Consider the following 14,624-nt stretch of genomic DNA (forward strand, 5'->3'; position numbering starts at 1 on the left):
CCAGCTGCGAGCGGCCTGCTGCTGCTGCTGCTGGCAGCCATGGCGGGCAGGCGTGCGGGGCGATGGTGGCCGGGGCCCCTGGCTGAGCCGCAGCGCCTGATGCGCGCTGGGCTGGGTCTCATCGTGCTGGGCCACAGCACCCTGGTGTTGGGAGCCATCGTGCACGGCTCCGTCCTGCGGCACGTCTCCAGGACCAAGGGTGCCGTCACCCCTGAGTACGCGGTGGCCAACGTCGTGTCCGTGGTGTCCGGGCTGCTGGTGAGAGCCGTGCGGTGCGGATGGACCCCATGCAGGGCCAGAGGGGGTGGGGGCGGGTGAAGCTGCGGCGTTGTGCTGAGCGAGGATCTCTTCCCCGCAGAGCATCGCTGTGGGCATCGTTGCCATCGTGGTGTCGCGCAACCTTTCCCGGGCTGTCCTGGTGAGTGCGGGGCTGCCGGGGTGGGAGATGGGGGGGATGGAGCTGTGCGGGGGCCTCAGCGTGGCTCCGTGTGCTCTGGGCAGCCGCTCCCTTGGACCTTGGACCCAGCAGCTCCTTCCGCCTCTGCTGCTGGGGCCGTGGCAGCTCGTGGTGCTGGAGGAGGGTGGGCAGCAGCCTGGGCTCTGGGCGGCTGCTTGGGGCAGAAATGTTCCAACTAATGGGTAAAGCTGTAGCCCCATGTCTGATGTCTCACAGGGCAGGGGTGTGTGAGGCATTGCTGCCGGGGGGAGCCTCTGTGGTCTGTGGCTTTGCATCTGTAGCATAGGGGGAATGGTTTTAAACTGAAACAGGGGAGGTTTAGATTAGATATTAGGGAGAAGTTCACCCAGAGGGCAGTGAGGCACTGGAACAGGTTGCCCAAGGAGGCTGTGGATGCCCCATCCCTGCAGGCATTCAAGGCCAGGCTGGATGTGGCTCTGGGCAGCCTGGTCTTCTGGTTGGTGACCTGCACACAGCAGGGGGTTGGAACTGGATGAGCACTGTGCTCCTTTTCAACCCAGGCCAGTCTATGGTTCTGCGGGTGAGGTGAAGCAGTGTGAGGCATCAGATCTTCATCAGCAGAGGGGTGGCCAGCAGGGACAGGGAGCTGATTGTCCCCATTTATTCTGCCCTCATGAGGCCCCATCTGGAGTACTGCATCCAGGTCTGGAGCCCCCAGTACAAGAAAGACAGGGAGCTTCTGGAGAGGGTCCAGAGGAGCCACGAAGATGATCAAAGCACTGGAGCACCTCCCCTACAAAGACAGGCTGAGGGAGCTGGGCTTGTTGAGCCTGGAGAAAAGAAGGCTGCAGGGTGACCTCAATGCAGCCTGGCAGTACCTAAAGGGAGCCTACAAACAGGAGGGGAATCAACTCTTTGCAAGGGCAGATAACAGCAGGACAAGGGGAAATGGTGTGAAGTTGAGGGAGGGAAGATTGAGGTTGGATGTCAGGGAAGTTCTTTACAGAGAGAGTGGTGAGGTGCTGGAACAGCTGCCCAGAGAGGCTGTGGATGCCCCGTCCATCCCTGGAGGTGTTCAAGGCCAGGTTGGATGGGGCCCTGGGCAGCCTGGGCTGCTATGAAATGTGGAGGTTGGTGGCCCTGCATGTGGCAGGGGATTGGAGCTTCATGATCCTTGAGGTCCCTTCCAACCTTGGCCATTCTGTGATTCTTTGAGGCACAGCCCAGAGGATGGCTGAAGCACACCAAGAGCCGGGGCTGTGCACACCATGTATCTGCCTAGCAGAAACCTCTGCAGGATTCCCAGTGACCCCATGCAGAGCCACGCTGTGCCCAACCCCACCTCTTACCCCAGCTGTGGCCGGTCCCGCTCTCACGCGCTCTCCTTATGCTGGCAGCACTGGGCCCTGCTGGGCGTATCCCTGCTGAACTGTCTGCTGTCTGCAGCCTGCAGCGTGGGCTTGGCGCTGGCCATCGCGCTCACCATCCACAGCCGTGGGATGCGCCTGGTCACGGGCTGCAACAGCCCCGCGCTGCCGGCTGATGCCCGCGCAGCCATAGCCACCAACGACTGTCCCTTCAACACCACGCGCATCTATGTGAGTACCTGTGGGCCTGATGCTCGGCCCTCTCCTTTGCTTCTGCTTTCTCAATGTTCTGCCTTTTTTCTCTTTCTCTTCCCTCCATCCCGGCCCCCGTTGGTCTCAATGGGCCCCTCTCAGCTCTGGGTGGGCGCTGTGGTCTGTGCCCCCCCAAAATCCCTCACTTTCTGCTCTGCAGGACACGGCCCTGGCGCTCTGGTTCCCCTCTGTGCTGCTGGCAGCTGCAGAAGCTGTGCTGGCTGGAAGGTGCTCTTTGGCAGCCCTGGTCCTGCAGGGCATCGGCCCTTGTGCACGTGGCTACAGCAAGGACCAGGTACGTCCTAACCGCACACAGGCATCCCTACCATCCCTACCATTGACCTACCATCACTGCTGGATCTCCCAACTGGGCTGAGGGCTCTCTGCCCCACCTCACCTCAGCACTCCCTGCACCCCCTGTTAGTGCATTCCTTTGCAGCCCTCCACCTCTTCTCTTCCAGATGGCCAGGCCAGGTACGGTGAAGGAGAGGCAGCTGCTGGTGGGGCTGGCTGAGACCTGTGCATAGTGGAGAGGTGAGTGCAGTGGTGTGGGCACGGCCCTGCAGTGCAGGGAGGTCACGGGCTGCAACACACCTACTCTCTCTCCCTGCAGGTGGTGCTGCACAAGTGCTGTCATACAGTGGGGTGATGCTGCACCTGCTGCAGGCATAGGCATGGGGCTGTGCTCCTCCCCACGACCCCACCATCCTCCCTGGGATAAACCCTGCTGGTCCCAGGCATCGACTGCCCAGAAGCACCAGCAGCCTTCACCCAGCACGTGCTGTGTTTCATGAAACCCCTCCCTATCCTCCCTTCCTGGGCCATAAGGATCCTCCTGATGCGCCGAAAGCTGTGTCAATCTCTTTACACGCACAGCTGTGGGGAGGCAGAGGGACAGGGTGGGGGCAAGAAGAAGTGCTGAGGCCTGGCAATGGCTGGGGTTGGCCTTGGTGCTGGTGCTCCACATGCAGAGCTGGGGCTCAGAAGCAGGCTGATGAACAGAAGACGAAGAACCCCTTTCTTGTAAACCTCCATTGTTTCTTTGAGTAAATAAAAGTTTTCGTTTTTACATTGGCTGCAGTTTCCCCATTGTGGATGCTTGCAGGAAGCTGGGTCTGCTCCTCGAAGGACAGTGCAAGGTGTGTATCAGCCTTTCCTCCCAGCCTCCCAGCACAGGCTGCAGTGTGATGCTTCACTCCTCAGCATGGAGGCTGCGTGGTTAGCAGTCATGTGGAGGGGCAAGGAAGTGAGAGGAAGGGCTATGGCTCTGTCCTCCAGGAACTACATGTCCCTGGGCACTGCATCCCCTGACAAACGGGAGCACTGAAGTGTTGAGATGTGTTTATTGGAGGGTAGAAGCAGAAGGGGCTGAGGAACAGGATGGTCCGGCTCACTGGAAGGAGAAGCTGGTGCTTGGGAGCCCCCCACACCACTGGCTGAGGAACTTGAGCACGTCTTGGCATGCAGGGCTGTGGGATGTCTGCAGAGTAGAAGAGGGGGAAGCGTGACTGCCTTCTCCCTACTGGCACCTGGGAGCTGGCAGAGCTGCACCTGCAAGGCGTATTGTGCCCAGGTACGGTGAGATTAATTCAGTGGAGGTACAATGAAATGGCCCTGGGTTGGTGTAGCTCCACCAGTGGGACAATGATTAATTATCAGCATGGGGGAATGAGTGCCTGGCTCACCTTGACAGCCATCAGGAACTTGTTCCACGTGTCCTTGTTGGCTTCTCGGCCCGGCCGCTTGAACTCGATCTTGTTCCTTAGCACGGGGTACCCTGGCCACACAGTGACAGCCTCACCAACCAGCCAAGCCCCACAGCAGCCCTCCTGCCTCGTGCATCCCTCCCTGCCGTGCGCAGTTCCTCACAGCGGGGCACTTTTGTAGAAGGCAGCCACGTAGCTGCCCTGCTCCTCTTACAGTGCTGCCTGACCCCTCTCAAATCAAGGTGCAAAGTGCTCCAACGCCCCGCGTAGCTGTGAGCTGGCCCAGAGCTTACCTGTAAGCACACAGGGCAGGGAGTGCACCCCTGTGCCTGCAGCCACCAAGGAGGCTTCGTATGTGTCACGCTCGTCCTGCGGCAGCACCTGCTCCAGCCGCTGGTCCATGGACATGGTGAGCACCCAATCCCTGACCTCCTCTCTCTTCTCCTCCTGCAGGGCAGAGGACAGGGGTACTGTATGCTGTGTGTGTGCAAGAAGTGGGGAGCGAGTGCAGGCATGTGCATTAGTGAGCGTGTATAGCAGAGGGTATAGTGAGAGTGCATGGGTGTATGTGAACAGGGCCTGCAGGTGTGTTTGTGGTGGATGGTCCTGGCTGCTTTTCCATCTTCTGAAGTGCCACCCACATACAAGTCGCTGTTCAGAGAGGCAGCATTTGCAGGGATCTGACAGAGGGGGATGATACTCACAGGCACGTGCTGATGGGCTGGGAGTGGCACTTCAAAGGGAATGTCTGTGCTTTGAAAATCGGAGTGGTCCAGAGCATCCAGGTTCCCTTCTTCAATGGCCTGAGAAAGGAGAAGTGGTGGATCTCGAGGCAGTACCATCCTTGGCATTCACACTGCAGTCTGTATTGTAAAGGTGGTTTTACCAATGCCCCTGTCTATCAGTGCTGTGAGGACTGTGCCTTCCTGGGAGGTGGCATTTCATAGCCCCACATGTGCACACAGAGCAAGTTCAGGGCCCTGCATTCTCCATCAGTACCAGCTCAGGTAGCTGCCCCATTCAGCCCCAGGCATCTCCTGGTCAGGCTCAGCATATGTTGGGTCTGCACAGCCCTACAGCCTACTGTCATTTTGAAGCATGAGTCATAGAATCATAGATCACAGAACGGCCTGGGTTGAAAAGGAGCACAGTGCTCATCCAGTTCCAACCCCCTGCTGTGTGCGGGTCACCAACCAGCAGCCCAGGCTGCCCAGAGCCACATCCAGCCTGGCCTTGAATGCCTGCAGGGATGGGGCATCCACAACCTCTCCCCCAGCAGAAGATACGCACATCTGAGAAGTCCAGGAAGCGGTTCAGGAAGATGAAGGCCATGTTCTCCCAGTTGACTGCCTAGTGTTGAGAGAAACCACAAGTGAGACCAGGCAGTGGATGGTTTATCTTCCCAGCCACAACTCTCCCATGTGAATGATGGGCTGGAAAGCCAGCACCAAACAGTAAGAACATGCTGCTATCCTTGCTGTGTGTCATTACGTCTGGGCAGGAGGTCAGAGCCTGTAGTCATTACATAACAGTTAGGTGGTAACAATTAGGTGACCAGAGCAAGGTGGGCCAGTGAAGAGTCGTGCATCTGCAATAGCAGAGCCACAAAACAGAGCTCTGGTCTGGGTCTGCAGGTCATGTCCCCTTACTAATTCAGATTTGCTCTTCGGCCACATCATGATAAAACACAAAATGTTTGAGGAAAGGCCTCCAAAGCCAGCATCTGGCTGCTCACATGCCAGTGCAGCTGGGGGAGACCATGGAAGAAAAAGCTTGGAACCCCTGAGCCGCTCTTGTGGCAGACAGCTCTCACCTTGGCTGCTATCCCAGCTTCATAGAAGGCTTTGTCTGCAGGAAGGAGATCAGTGTGACGCAGCAGAGAAATGGACAACCTGGCAGCCACGGTGTCCTGTAGACACAAGGGACAGTAAAGCCACAACAGTAAGCATGGAAAAGAATCAGGCTGGAAGAGATCTCCTGAGATCATGTAACCATGGCCCCGTAGCAGAGCTCTGCACCCACCATTACTGACATAAAGGCTTCATTGTAGGAGCTTTTGTTCATGGCCATTCCAAGCTGGAAACATGCTAGAAAGCATTTCTTTCTATCTAACCTGCCTCTCCCTTGCAGTAATTAGATTCCTTAATTATCCAATGCATACAAAGATTTTGAAAACAGATTCTTTCCTGTTCCAGCAGTTATGTGTTATTATCTCTTCCTTCAGTCTTTTCCCATTGACTGTGTACCTCCAGGCTTATCCTTCTCACCTCTGCTGTTCTCTGGCCTCCTTCTGGCTGCCTTTCTTTTCCAATTGCTGAAGCCTCACTGAGTTGGGAACCAATTCCTGCTCCCTGTGAACCACCTCTGGGTCATCATGCCCTGAACCTGCATGTCCCCATGGAGCCCTGCACTCACAGTGCTGACTTGATAAAGGAATTTCAAGACCCTTACCAGTTGTTTCACACCCTGAGCAGCGGAGCGGGTGGCGTAGTAGTGAGATATCAGCAGCATAGTCTCAAACTCTGCATGTGCTGGAGTGTTCACCTCACTTGACTTTGCTAAATTTTCACACTGAAGAAGAGAAGAACAGGGAGCACTGCTTAAGACTGTGGAAAAACTGGGAGAAAGAATGATGTGAAACATCCAGACACCTCAAAGGACTGGGAAAGGTCTGGATCTGAGCGCTCCAGGTCCTGCACAGTGCTGAACTGAGGAGGCTGTGGGAAAAGGAGAGAGCAACAGGCAATGCTGCAAGGAGGGCAGTTTGGATCAACATGGGATAGTTTGATTGGTTTAGTTTATGCTGGGGTTGGGTATTCGTGGTACAGAAATAGCAAAGGCCATCACGGGCTCTGGCTGGGATATTTGGAGACAGGAGAGAAGGAGCATAGGGCTCAATGCCCTGTGCCTGGTCTGGTGGTTGGCGACCCTGCACATAGCAGGGGGGTTGAAACTAGATGATCACTGTGGTTCTTTTCAACCCAGGCCACTCTATAATTCCATGATTCCATGAAGCAGCTCTGGGGAGATGGGAAGATGTTTCCAGGCTCAGCAGTTCTGTGCTTTTTCTGGGTCCTTCCCTCAGCTGGGCTGCTGAATATAGGTACAGGATGAGGAGTGGGCACTTCAGACTTTAACAGGCAGTGGTGGCCGTGGCCCACGCTCACCAGACTGAAGAGGACATCACGCAGGTCAGCCCAGCTGGAGTATGCCTCAGCACAGTTCATGCCAGCTGCATTCACCATCTCCACAAACAGACGCTTGTAAATGTTGAAGTTCTGCAAGACAAAGGAGTGAAGTCTCAATGACAAAAGTTTGGAGCCCTTCTGTTGCTAAGCACAGGCTAAGGGAAGGGCAGCTCTGCTCTCTGGCAGCTCCACAGGGATGCTATGCTGTCTTCATTACCTGTGGGTTGACGGGAGCTCCATGCTGTACATACAGGCTCAGAGCTTTGTCCCAGCTGCCCTCCCGGATGAGGTGGGTTGCATACAGAGCTACATACTTGTGCAAGACTTTATAGTTCTGGAGAAGAAACAGAAAACATAAGAACTGAAAGCATAAGATTAATGAGCTGAATGCTTGTCAGATGCTTGTACATAAATTGAGCCTGAAAAACAACACTGCTGCCTCCTGAATCATTAGAGCACCATCACAGGACTCTCCAAGATAACAGCTGCTACAACAAAAACCATTCACATCAACAGGGAAGTCTGAGTCAAAAAGAAATCAAGTTTACTGTAGTCCAAACTCAGGTTGCTGCTTAATGCATTAGAAATAACAACAATAAAACCAACAGCACAACACTGTTTGTTTGCCCAAATTGCCAGTGTTTGCCTCAGGGATTAACTATGATAACTGCAGTTACTGCAGACTTTTCCCAGGGGCTGCCCTGCTGTTATTCAGTCTGAAGCAATTCCTCAACTTTAGAGAATCAGCACCTGTCCTTAGTGCAGCTCATTTATCAGTAGCCACTGAACACAAACAAATCCCCAAAGCAGATCCTGGAATAGCTCTAAAACAGTTTCATTTTGCTTTTCTCTGTTTTTATTATTCTGCTGGGGTCATTTTTTTTTTGCTTCCAGTCAGTAAAAATGCAAAAAATGTCAAATTTGCCTTCATGACAAAGATGCCTTAATTTCAACTGACATCAGGCTTCTGAAGAACATGTAGAAAGAAAGCTCTTTGTTTCCTTGGTGCCAATTACTTGCAGCCCAAACAACTCATTTAGCTTTCTCAGTGTTCCATCAATCACAAAAAATAAACACAATATGCTTCTGGTGTCTCACACTTCCTTTTTAGGTGTGGTGTACCAGGACAGGGGCAGCAGAGAGGTGGTTTTAGAGCTGCTGTAGTGACTCCCCGTGCTCCCCACAGACAAGGCTCATTTGCCTCTGCCCATTCATTCCTGCTGTCCCTGCTTCAGAGAGCCAAGCACCCCAGCCTCCTCCTCACATAGGCACTCACCTGCTTAGCTGCAACCTCCAGACACTTCTCCCATTGCTCCTGCTCTGCATACATATCCAAAGCAGCCATGACGTCGACTCCCACCAACTGTGGATGGACACAGCACAGATTTGCTGTGAAGGCAAGGTTTCCTATCCACCTCCAGCTTTTCTTCACATACACACAGTCTCTCCCTCTTTATGGAAGCAGAGATCCAGTGCGACCCATCTGGTCATCTACCATGACTCAGGCCTATACAGAATCCTCCCCTATGGATATTTAGGCAAAAGCCCCATAAAGAAGGCCCTGGGGACCTCTGTCCCTGTCCTGCTGGACATCCCAAATACATACCGAATCTACCTTTCCTTGGTTCTTTAAATACTCCTTGTAACGCTGGTCCACGTACTCCTCTGACCTGCAGAGTAAAAAGAGCCTTAACACACAGCAGGACTAACAGTGCTTTGGATCAGTGCAGAGGCTGGGTTCAACTTTGCTTTGAGATAAAAAGGATTTTTACATCTTTCAAGTCTGCAGCTGTGTACATAGGTAGGAGGAGTCTGGGCAGCTCGTTCCAATATGTGTGAGGACAGAAAGGGATGACAGACCTTTCAACAGGAAGTATGTGCACAGGAATATCAAGAAGAGGGAAGACAGGGACAAAAGAGAATGAAGATTTTTTTCTGAGAATCCAGAATACCCAGGGACAGCAGGACAGGACAGGGCAAGGGACCATGCTGGGGTGGGAGAGAAAGTTGAAAGAGTCCAACCCCATACTTGGGGTCCAACTCCTTGGCCACACGTTTGGCTTTGCTCCATTCTTCCCCTTCAATGAAAGCATCAATGGCTTCTCGGATGAGGTCCATGTTGAGGTAGAGCTCTGCTGCCTGCAAGGGCAGAGACAGTCTCATGAGGAACAAAACTCCAAAGGCACCCTGCAGCCCAGGCTGGAGCTGGCACTGTTGGAAGTGCCTAACACACAGAGCGACACAAAGTCTCTTCTCAAAGAGTCACCCCCTCCTCTGTCTCCTCCCAAGGCTTGAGTCTCTCATACCATTCTAGAACTCGATCCTTTCCCCTCCTTCCTTCTTTCTGATGGCTCAGCACTGCCTGACTCTGTAGTGGGCCACCCACCCATCACCCCTGGATGTGACTTGCCCTCCTCTCCTTGGATACAGCTCTCCTTTCCTATGTCACTATTTCTACAGTGTCAGGCACCAGCCCTCACCGAACTGTATTTCTTCATGGCCACCAGCTGAGGAGCCACAGTCCGTGTGACCTCCATGCTCTGTGACTGGCTCAAGAACTTAATGGCCAACTCAGCAGCCTGTGGAGAGAAAGCAGCAATAAGAGCTGTTTGAGAAAGGGATGAAGCTGGGAAGAGCTCAGTCCCAGCTAATATAGAGTCAGCTGCACTTGAACTATGTAGAAAAAGAGGAGGAGAAACGATAGCCCACTTTAGTGATTCAGAGAAGCTTAGACAAGGACAGAATTGTTACTGAAGTGGATACAAGGACACAGGTACTAGTGAAAAGTACCAACAAGAACATCACTCAAAGGCTGGTGAATGTGTGCCAGGAAAGGGCGCTTAGTTAGCTAAGGTCTATGTCATAAAGTCTAGCTTCATTGTGCAGGGAGATACAGGCACAAAGGTTACATCGTGCTGCAGCAAGGATGTCAGCACAGCATGAGGTAAGAGGACAACCTGTTTGGGCTCAAGAGAATGGTCACTGATGGCTCTCTTGTGTCCTGCAGTGACTGAGGTATATGGGGAAGCCTCCTAGATAGTAGAGCAGATGAAGGGAATCACACCTTCAGCAAACATTTCTCCATCAGGACACTGTTGCTGGAATCCTGCACCTTCAGATAGCAGTCCACTGCCCTGGCATATTCCCCTGCCTGTTCCCACTCCCGTGCCTGCTCCAGCAGCCCTTCTGTTCCTCTGTAGGGAGAAACACAGGCTGTGAACAAGACTGTGATGCTGCCACAGAAATCCTGCAGACAGCACTGGCAGGGAGGTGCAAGCAAAATTAAGTCAGAGACCTCAGAAGGGAAAGGGGGCTGTGTGTGTGTCAAAGAACGCACACAGCTAACACTCAAGAGAGTATGATTAAGGAACCTGGGGAGATGCACTGGCAACACTGGAGACCTGGCAGATCAACGGCCTAGGGAAAGAGCAAGCAGTCTGCTCCCTGCAGCCTGAGCACAATACTTACCCTGAGCCCTTCTTGGCAGCCTCCCTGCCACACTCCTTCTGTAACTCCTCCAGCCGACCAGGCACGTATTCCTTGCAGATCCGCAGGGCTTCACTCCACATGTCAGCCTCCTGCAGCAGCACACCAGAAAGGAGAAGCTTTCCCCAGCAGTTCACCAGGGTCCACTGCTCTCCCGACATGACAAAACATACTGCCTCTCGTGTCACCTTGCCAGAGGATCCATTGGGAGGAACAACCACAGCAATGTCATCCAATTCTTCTGCTGGTTGAAATGGCACCACTCACCCAGGCAATTTCAGGGGAAGATTCCACATTCATCCTAGCTAACTCTATGGAATAGTCTCTTACAGTCCTCAAACTCACCACTCACATCATCCCTGAGGCTTACCCACACCTTTCTGGCAAGGTACTTTCTCCCAGAGCTGTGGAACAGCTAAGATATGCTGTGAAATTCTTGCCAGATTAGCTTTCTAAGAAAAGGCCAGATTTAAGTTATACTAGCAAGCACCCGTGTAAACATTTCTCTTTGGCTACTAAGCTGAAAGGAGCTGGATTTTACTCCTCCATAGAAACCGGGCTGTCAACCAAGGACAAAGACAACGATCCTGCCACAGTCAACGCTCACCTTGTAGTACTTTATTGCCAGCTCAGGTCTCTGTGCTCGCAGGAGGAAGGCCTCTGCTTTCTGGAACTCTCTTTGCTCAAAAGCAAAACGTGCCTGTCCTACAAGCACATCAGCCACGCTGTCTGGGTCGTGAGCCTCAGCCACACGCTGTGCAGCATCCCAGTTCTGGTTATGCACAAACCTAGGAGGATCGACAGGAGATGTAATAAGAGGCACAGCAGGAGGCAGAGCAGTGCTGGAGAAGCAATCAGGCTGGCACCAGACAGGGAGATGCAGCAGTACAAAAGCAGGAAGACTACATACATTAGCACTGCCTCCTTGGGTTTTCCAGCTTTAATAAATTCTGCTTCAGCCTCTTCAAATTTGCCCTAGGAAAGAAGGAGGAGTTTATGTGCACGCTTTTCTCTCCTGATAACAGCACATGACTTCCTCAACTTACCATGAGGAAGAGAGAATTTGTGAAACAGAGAGGTGTGTGAAAGCTTGGGACTATAGCTATGGAGGTGAGCAGTGTCTGCAGCCACAGAAGTGCCTTCTGCAGTAGCCCTTCAGGGGAACTGTTTGATTACCCGAGTGGCCAGGGGGCTTCTGCCTATTCCAAGTGGTAAAATTACCTCATCTTCTAAGAACATGGCATATTTTAAGTGGATCTCTGGCATCTTCTGCTTCATGGAGAGGCGAGCCAGTTCAAAAGCAAATTCAAAGACACTGAAACGAAAGAGAAAACAGGGTCACAGAAGGACTGTGTGCTGCAAGGGCATGCTTTCATCAAGAGTGAGACATCAAACAGAGCACAAGACACAGGGAGAGGAGAGGGGGGAGCCTGGGGGATTTCAAGTGAATGGCCACTACTCCTGCTCTTGATCAAAACCTAGGAACTTTTTTGGCTCCCACTAAGGAGATTCAGCTCCTTCACACTTGCTCTAAGTGCCAGAGGCCCTTTGTTCAGCCCTAAAGGGGGGTCACAAAGCTTCCAGGAGCCCAGAGAAGTGGGAGAGCTGGGGCAAAGCAGCACTGTGGATGGCAGTGCAGACACATGCCTGGGCAGCTGCAGAGTGGGGCCAAAACACTTCTGGAAAGCAGTTACTTATGGTAGCATGAGGAATACCTTCCCCTGTGTTCAGAGGCTCTCACAAGATCTCTCTGTTCAAGTTAAAGGGAAAATTTCTTTTGTCTGCCCACCTCAGACTTTACATTTATGAGACTGACAGGTGAACAAGACTTATCTTTTAAGTCCTCTGTGCCAAGGACAGAGTGTCAGGAAGCACAAGGTATGGGCAGGGGAGAGCATGAAGGAAGAAGCATGGGAAGATATGCCATATCCTTGACCTGCAGCTATCACACACATGCACATATCTTGGGCCATTCCATCTTTCTCAGGTGATGAAGTGTTGGGCTGAAGGACCCACTTACCCACTGTCAGCTGCATGGTCAATGGCCATCTCCAGAAGTCCAAATTTACTGAGGAGTTTCACAGCTGCCTCTCCACCCAGGCTCTTTGCCCACATATAGGCCACTTGCTTATAGGAGTTTGCCCCACCATGTGCCTTGGCCACCTATCCAAAGCCAAGAAAGCAGAAAAAAACACAATGCATCAATTTCTACTTCAGCAGGCTGAGCCAGGACTTACCCTCTTGCACCAGCTGCTCTCTCCCGAGGAGCCCTTCTGTAGCCACCACTGGGCTAAGGAGAATGAGACAAAGGCTGAAATGCCAGTGCTGCACAGTGGCTAGTAGTCCAGGCCTGCTTTTGGAGTGCAATACTGCAGAGCAGTTAGAGGCACAGCAGTGGCACAAAGACCTTCATTGCTGTGCCACATATGTGAGATACATGAGATAAGTGAGATAGTCCACATCAAGCCTGCACATTTTGTGGTGAATATGGACAGGGCAATTCCTACTGGAATCCTGCAACCCTGCATGGCAGGATAGCTGATCATTACCCTGTAGGCTTCCTCCCACATGTCATTCACTCTGTACATGTTCACTGTGGCCTTCCAGTCCTTAGCTTCTAGGTAGTGGTACTCAGCCTCCTGTAAACGTCCCTCTACCTCCAGCTCCTGCAATTAGAAGCAATGAATTAGTGACACTTACCCTTGCTTGCCCTACCTGATCCCTGGCCGTGAGATGCATTCACCTTGCCCAGGTGTAGGTGGGTGTCACTGAGTAAGTCCTTGTGGTACTTGGCTACCAAGCGAACCATCTCATCGTACATCTTACACTTCTTGTACATAGTGATGGCCAAATCAGGTTCATTCACAGTGATGTACAGCCTGGAAACACAAGCATGTTCACAAGACTCAGCTGAAGATGGTACGCAGCCCTGTATTCTCTCTGCATCCAGCAGGGACATCGTAGGCTCACTGTCAGAAGGCATTCCTGGAGGACCACGACTGCAGGAACAATAAACTCACAGCCAACACCAAACTTGTGCAGGATTTGCTGCTCCAATTGGATGCATGTAAGTCTATGGGACCCAATGGGAATCATCCCAGGGTACTCAAGGAGCTGGATATTATTACTGTGGGACCTTTCTCAATTATTTTCCAACAGTTTTGGGAATCTGGAGAGATCTCAGTTGGCTGAAAGCTGGCAAATGTTGTCCCAGTTTTCAAGAAGGGCAAAAAAGAAGAGTCTGCTAATTACATGCCTGTCAGCCTCACTTTGATGTCTAGTAAAATCATGGAGGAGATTATTCTGGAAGTTACTGAAGATGCTTGAAAGACAGTACAGTCACTAGTCACAGTCAGCATGAATTCGTGGGGAGAAAGTCCTGTTTCATGATGTTACCCATCTAACTGACTAAGGGAATCCAGCTGATGCAATCCTTTGGGATTTCAGCAAAGCTTTCTGCACTGTCTCTCACAGTATCCTTGTGGACAAAATGTCCAGCATACATCTAGACAAATACATAATAAGACTGGTGAACAACTGGCTGACTGGTCGAGCCTAGATGATTACAGTCAGATTGGCAGGCAGTCGTTAGTGGGGCTTCTCAGGGCTCCATCTTAGGGCCAGTTCTCTTTAATTTTTTCATTGCTAACTTAGAACTTACAGGACTTGAAGGTATATGCTGGGTAAGTCTGTGGACAATACTAAATTGGGAGGAGCTGTTGACCCCCCTGAGTAGTGTCCTTGCAGAGATACTGACAAACTGGGGGGCTGAGCAATCTCCAATCACATGAAATTTAACAAGACCAAGTCAAGATGAGGCAACTCTGGATATATGTACAGACCATAGGATGAGAGGCTGGAGAGTGGTCCTACAAAAAGAGATGTAAGGGTTCTGACTGACAGCAAGCTGAATATGTCAGCAGTGTGCCCTGGCCAACTGTACATGGGGGTACATCAGGCCCAGCACTGTTAGCTGGTACACAGCATGGCATATAACTGATATACAGCACTGGTACACAGCATGACTGTTGTAGACCACATGGCTGAGCACTGCTTAGACAGGGCCCTTCTGTTATGCCACCATCATCTGCTGGAAGGTAATGTTATTTCCTCTGTCCTCACTGGTCACCCCGTGTCCTGACTTGGAGGGACCCTCTGGGCTTCTGTGACCTGCTTTCATCTCAGCCTCCAACCTCAGGCTGTGAGT

At 52.2% G+C, this 14,624-nt stretch overlaps 2 protein-coding genes across 5 annotated transcripts in view; one reads left to right on the top strand and one right to left on the bottom strand.

The window, feature by feature from the left end:
• The first annotated feature begins 12 nt into the window (after nt 1-12).
• Nucleotides 13-3,111, top strand: KRTCAP3 (keratinocyte associated protein 3). Of its 2 annotated transcripts, XM_052688968.1 has the most exons (6): nt 13-258; nt 359-418; nt 1,816-2,016; nt 2,198-2,332; nt 2,499-2,571; nt 2,651-3,111. In XM_052688968.1, the coding sequence occupies exons 1-5, from the start codon at nt 40-42 to the stop codon at nt 2,562-2,564; spliced, it is 681 nt and encodes a 226-aa protein (XP_052544928.1). In that variant the 5' UTR covers nt 13-39; the 3' UTR covers nt 2,565-2,571; nt 2,651-3,111. The 2 variants fall into 2 exon arrangements, with proteins under 2 accessions (XP_052544928.1, XP_052544937.1); XM_052688977.1 differs by lacking the exon at nt 359-418.
• Nucleotides 3,055-14,624, bottom strand: part of IFT172 (intraflagellar transport 172) — a 33,004-nt gene continuing 21,434 nt past the window's right edge. The window contains exons 28-48 of one of the 3 annotated variants that reach the window (XM_052688012.1): nt 13,161-13,296; nt 12,967-13,083; nt 12,438-12,580; nt 11,639-11,732; nt 11,328-11,392; nt 11,025-11,205; nt 10,400-10,509; nt 9,996-10,125; nt 9,412-9,510; nt 8,961-9,070; nt 8,538-8,601; nt 8,208-8,294; nt 7,149-7,265; nt 6,911-7,021; nt 6,195-6,314; nt 5,557-5,652; nt 5,034-5,093; nt 4,448-4,546; nt 4,037-4,190; nt 3,723-3,814; nt 3,055-3,588 (exon numbers count right to left, since the gene is read on the bottom strand). In XM_052688012.1, the coding sequence (XP_052543972.1) occupies nt 3,319-3,588; nt 3,723-3,814; nt 4,037-4,190; nt 4,448-4,546; nt 5,034-5,093; nt 5,557-5,652; nt 6,195-6,314; nt 6,911-7,021; nt 7,149-7,265; nt 8,208-8,294; nt 8,538-8,601; nt 8,961-9,070; nt 9,412-9,510; nt 9,996-10,125; nt 10,400-10,509; nt 11,025-11,205; nt 11,328-11,392; nt 11,639-11,732; nt 12,438-12,580; nt 12,967-13,083; nt 13,161-13,296 (2,455 nt within the window). In that variant the 3' untranslated portion in view covers nt 3,055-3,318. Of the gene's footprint in view, nt 3,589-3,722; nt 3,815-4,036; nt 4,191-4,447; nt 4,547-5,033; nt 5,094-5,556; nt 5,653-6,194; nt 6,315-6,910; nt 7,022-7,148; nt 7,266-8,207; nt 8,295-8,537; nt 8,602-8,953; nt 9,071-9,411; nt 9,511-9,995; nt 10,126-10,399; nt 10,510-11,024; nt 11,206-11,327; nt 11,393-11,638; nt 11,733-12,437; nt 12,581-12,966; nt 13,084-13,160; nt 13,297-14,624 lie in introns of those variants that run through there. The other 2 variants (XM_052688022.1, XM_052688032.1) reach the window with 2 other exon arrangements.

This window comes from Tympanuchus pallidicinctus, unplaced genomic scaffold (genome assembly GCF_026119805.1).
Source record: "Tympanuchus pallidicinctus isolate F22 unplaced genomic scaffold, pur_lepc_1.0 scaffold1, whole genome shotgun sequence".
NCBI lineage: Eukaryota > Metazoa > Chordata > Aves > Galliformes > Phasianidae > Tympanuchus > Tympanuchus pallidicinctus.

Excerpts from the sequence above, each read along its gene's own strand:
- KRTCAP3 (XM_052688968.1), top strand. The coding sequence starts at position 40 with ATGGCGGGCAGGCGTGCGGGGCGATGGTGGCCGGGGCCCCTGGCTGAG. Across the intron at positions 259-358 it reads CCGTGGTGTCCGGGCTGCTG|AGCATCGCTGTGGGCATCGT; the intron begins GTGAGAGCCGTG and ends TCTTCCCCGCAG. Across the intron at positions 2,017-2,197 it reads TCAACACCACGCGCATCTAT|GACACGGCCCTGGCGCTCTG; the intron begins GTGAGTACCTGT and ends TCTGCTCTGCAG.